The following is a 4,898-nucleotide window of genomic DNA, read 5'->3' on the forward strand; positions in this document are numbered from 1 at the left end:
ATACATGTGTGTGCGTGCGTGTGTGTGCGTGTGTGTGTATGCGTATGTGTGCATGTATAAAATACCACAATATCAGATATAAATTTATATATATATATATGTGTGTGTGTGTGTGCGTATGTGTGCATGCATAAAATACCACAATATCAAAAATAAATTTGTACTGACCGAATAAGAAGCTCAGGTTCTCGTCCATATTCTCCTGCTTTGGGGAATACTCCGTCTTGGCACCTGATGTAAACACGCGTGTCGGTTGATTCTCCTCCTTCACACCGGTCTTATAACGTTGACTATCAGGTCTACGATAATCAGAATCACTTCTACTACCAGACCTGTTAGGGCCTGTCGTGTGAGTATTGCTTGATCCAGGCGGAATGCCAATGTGTTCTCTCAACCCAGCTACAAACGGTTCATTATCAGCTTTGCCTGCGACATTCGCTCTCATCTCACTCAGAGGTACGTCGCTATTACTAGCAGAACTAGTAGAACTTTTAGACCCGGGTTTGGCACCAGAAAAGTCTGTCTCACTCTTGAGCCCGGGTACGCTTTGGCTGGAGGTGAGAGTGTCCAGTTTTCGGTCGATACCTCGGCGTGCGAAGGGGACACTGCAGTCACTGCCGCGCACAATGGTAGATCTTCGGTATTTCTTGTTGATTTGGGTCATGTCAATAACTCCATTTTTCCCGATGGGTGGCTTAGGGCGGGGCCTTGCGTCAATACCTGTAATTAGGTGGGATTTTGTAGGAGCATAATACATATACATCAGTTATGATTAACACCTATTGATTTAGCCTTAGATACCGTTCAGTGGTGAATATCGCAGTAGGTCAGAATGATGGGTCACACAAATACACAAACACACCATTCAATCCACTGGCCGATGGCGTACAAGATTTAGAATCTACTCCCTGCAAACTATATTTAGGCGGATTACTAGCGCTCGACGGAGCGGAGCCAGTCATAGGTTCGTTTGATCTTGCATTCGACGTATTGAATTTGCCCATAAATTTGTTCGCACGCTTAGGTCCATCTTCGCTCGTACTTAAATTTTCTGAGCTTGTTGTCGAAGCATTCGATACACGTTCAAAGGAGCTAGAAATACCAGGGCTCTCTACAGTGGTGCCACCCACAGCACCCGTGGGGTTACCAGAACTCGCAATCAAAGTTATATACCCACGCATGGCTGCACTTAGAGTCATAAAGCCACCCACAGTTGCGCTGGCGGACTTATTACTACTCACAGATACACTAGAAGCTTCGTTGCTACCAACAATATCGCTCCCTATACTGTCGCTTTTTACAACATCGCTACCTGACGTCTTCGACCCTGTTACATGTCCATCGAAAGTGAACGACTTCCGCACATTCGACAGCGATGGGGTCTCGCAACACACAGTGTTGTGCCCATTTCCACTCGGCTGTCTGTGCGTCTCCAAATGTGAGCCCACGTGCACACTTTTTGCCTGTGGCACTGTCACATGTATCGAATTGCTGGCTGTATGTGTAGCTGATGAAGCATGACCATGATCGAGTATGCTCGTGTTTAAACGATCATGCGCACATGTCTCTGGGTGACCTTGATCGTGTATACTTGTGTCTACTTGATCATGTGAACCTGTATCGGAATGGTCATATAAATTTGCTTTGACACCTGGAGCCGAACTTCGAGGCGTGCTCATGTACACCGAGGCCATAGCAGGTGTCACCGTAGTTGTACCTGGGGATACGCTGTCAAACGGCTGTTTGAAGCGGAGATCTGCGTCTGTAGACATGTCCCATGCCAGTGTCCTATTAGTAGATAGTGCCGATGTGCTAGTAATAGATGCGTATGCATTCACACCTGATCGTTTGGGTGCGAATGTGCAAGGGACGCCGCCCCTTACAGCCGGGATAGGTGAGGCTATCTCAGCAGCAGTGCTGAGTGGACTTGATGTAGGGCTTATTGTAGTGTCCACACTGCTATTCATCACAGACCCTTCCGACTCACCGGCACTGGCAACTGGGGCATTATACCCTTCTATCTGCGCCTCGTTCTCGTGTGTCTTGAATGAGTTTCCGCACTCATTTGTAGTATCAGCATTCACATACTCGTTTGTATCAGCTCCATATGCACACCCATCCGTCTTAGAGCTGCTATATAAACCTGAGGCTCCACAATCGCTCGTTGTCGAGGCGATTTGCCTGGCCCTGTCCGGTACCGCCTTATCTTGACCGTTCCTGGTGCAGGGCGTGGTGCGCATACGCTTGGGTGAACCAGTATCAAAATATGTATCGCAATCTCGCTTAGCGCTGTGTGGTGTATCACTGTTGTCTGGAGAACTATCACGGCCATCCCCACAGTATCCCAGAGTCTCTGATGATGGGTTGGCTTCCAAGTATGCGTCTTCTTTAGGTAGGACCCGACTGTTTGCGGCCGGATCTGGTTGTTGGATTGTGGTTGGGTTCACCCGGGGATGGCACAGTGACTGCAGAGAGGTGAAGGTACTTGTAAGTTATAATAATAGATAGTATTTACAATACAGGACAAAGACGGTACGTCACCCACGAATCATTCTTCAATTTTGATTATGAATCCCAGTTCATACAAAATTAGAAGTCTGCGATTGAGGAGTACCTACCTAGGAGAAAAGCATAAGTGTACATATATGCGCGCATGCAACAATAGTAGGCTAAGGAGAAATGAATGTCGAGTAGACAACAAAACGGATAGCGTCAGCAGAAATCTCAGAGAAATCCACTCACAGCCCGCCATCACGAAGAGTGTGCTCATACCAAATACACCAGATGAAGCATACGCGATTATCAGTGGATGCAATTGTTTACAAAATGCGTGCGCCCGTCCAACCATTACATATACAACATCGTTTACGAAGCCTGCAAATCTTATCACAAATATGGTTCACGGATGTATGAGTCTGAGCACTGCGACTCTAATATTAGCACGTCCCCATCACTGTTTGCAACTCAACATTAGCGTTCACGCGAAACGAATGATCATTCGTTGCCCACACATACGTTCTACCAATTTATATGAGAGAAAATCGAGCTGGACAAACCTGGAGAATGTCGGCCGCATTCAAGTCCTCCTCAAGAGTTCTATTCTGATACATGCCTGATTTGTCCGATATACGATAATCCAGCTGTAGTTGGCCCCCGTCAGAACATACTGAGCTACTAGGTGTTGCAGTCTGTGAACTTGGTTCCGCGTGGTCTGTGGATTCAAATGTCGTTGTAGTTGCGCTCTGATATCCGTTTGTAGAAAACGCGGAGTTATTGGTAGGACACTCGACGACGTTTGTAGAACATGAGCGAGGCTTGCAACTGCTCATCGCATCCCAAACAGTAGATTCTTTCTCGATAGCGTTCGCATAGGTTTCCTCGCTGGATGCCTGGCTTTCTGGTGTCGGACTCTGTACAATCGTTAAAATGAAAATTATATCAAAAAATTGGAACGATATATACATTCTATTTGAGCCTGTTCCAATATAACTGGTATATTTGACACCAATATACATTGAACACTTTTCGTGATGATAAATGATACTAGATGTCATTGTGCTATAACCACCGTCAAGGTCAAACTCACAATACTCCGAGTACTTCCAGAACGAATAAGATTATTTCTACATAATTGTGCAGTACCCTTCAGTACTAATCCATAAGAAGGTGCACAACTCTTGCTCAAATACAAGCCATATGTTAAATATCCGATTGGCAGTCAGCAACATACCCCATTCGCGTTGCTGCGACACACTCAAAATCTCAACACCCATTGACAATACTAAGAGAACTTCCACATAATTTGTCCCCTTTTGCACGTGATGGGGCGAATTTCTTTAACACAAATTATCACGAAGGCGTATGTGCATCCTAACAAGACATCTGTCAAGTCTGTGATCAGCAGTCGGCGTACGTACCGCTTTTGCTGTTGCCGCCACACTCGCAATCTCTCCATGCGGCGCCTTCGAAAGACGAGCTCCGTCTGTCATTGATTGGTCAGCTTTGAACCCCTGATTTAGCCAAATAAATAATTTCATTAATCCAAAGATATCAAATTTTCTGAATAATATTGAATCGAAATTTTATAGTTTAATAAAAATTCATGTACATATAGTGGGTCATGTAGGCATTCTGACAATAAGTAAGCGATTATACAAGCTGCTTCATTTCCACATTTGGTAATGGAAACGAGGCAGACATACCTTGATACTTACAATGCATACATGGTCTTGGGACCATCACATACTGACATGAATAACTAGTCTAAGGGTCTCACACACAACGGATGGACAGGATGGATAAATGTATATATATGGAACAAATTTTGAGCCCAAAAACTGGTACTCTCAGATCATACAAATCAAATGTTCGAGTACCAAATATTTGCATATACATGCATACAAGTGCAAATCGTTACATAGACTATGTACATGAATAGGTATATGATTGTAGCGGAGAAAAGGATACACATCGAATTTCGATTCGAGTGTCATATACATATGAGCATATTAGATGTATGCATGTATATAGTTAAAGGTGACCAACTCCCATCGCATATATTCACGCAGCAGATAGCGTATTATAAAAGTGTACTACCTTTTCCAGAAGTTTAAACCTATTTGGTACTCATCGATAATACACGTATAAAGCAAAGAACGTCTGAACAAACAATACCTACCTCAGGGTTCAACTTGTGAGAGAAGTAGTCATCGTCTTCACTCTCATCCATTGACAGATCCAGATCTAAGTCCAAATCCAGATCGAGATCTAGTGCAAAGTCCCCCATGCTTGTGAATGCTAATTGGGACACAAATAAAATCGAATTCATCTTTCAGAGACCGCTTCTTTACTCGTATAGGCATTCAAACCTATAAAAAAAGCGCAATCTTTTATATGTA

General features: G+C 44.1%; 1 protein-coding gene across 1 annotated transcript in view; it reads right to left on the bottom strand.

Annotated features, from left to right (window-relative positions):
• SARC_05466 (hypothetical protein) overlaps positions 1 to 4,786 on the bottom strand; it is a gene marked incomplete at its 5' end in the record, with an annotated part of 10,139 nt that extends 5,353 nt beyond the window's left edge. Inside the window, 5 exons of the mRNA XM_014300665.1 lie at positions 169 to 720; positions 863 to 2,465; positions 3,057 to 3,410; positions 3,918 to 4,010; positions 4,679 to 4,786. Coding sequence (XP_014156140.1) covers positions 169 to 720; positions 863 to 2,465; positions 3,057 to 3,410; positions 3,918 to 4,010; positions 4,679 to 4,786 — 2,710 coding nt within the window. The remainder of the gene's footprint in view (positions 1 to 168; positions 721 to 862; positions 2,466 to 3,056; positions 3,411 to 3,917; positions 4,011 to 4,678) is intronic.
• Between the last annotated feature and the right edge of the window lie 112 nt (positions 4,787 to 4,898).

The sequence above is a fragment of the Sphaeroforma arctica genome (genome assembly GCF_001186125.1).
Source record: "Sphaeroforma arctica JP610 unplaced genomic scaffold supercont1.350, whole genome shotgun sequence".
Taxonomy (NCBI): domain Eukaryota; class Ichthyosporea; order Ichthyophonida; genus Sphaeroforma; species Sphaeroforma arctica.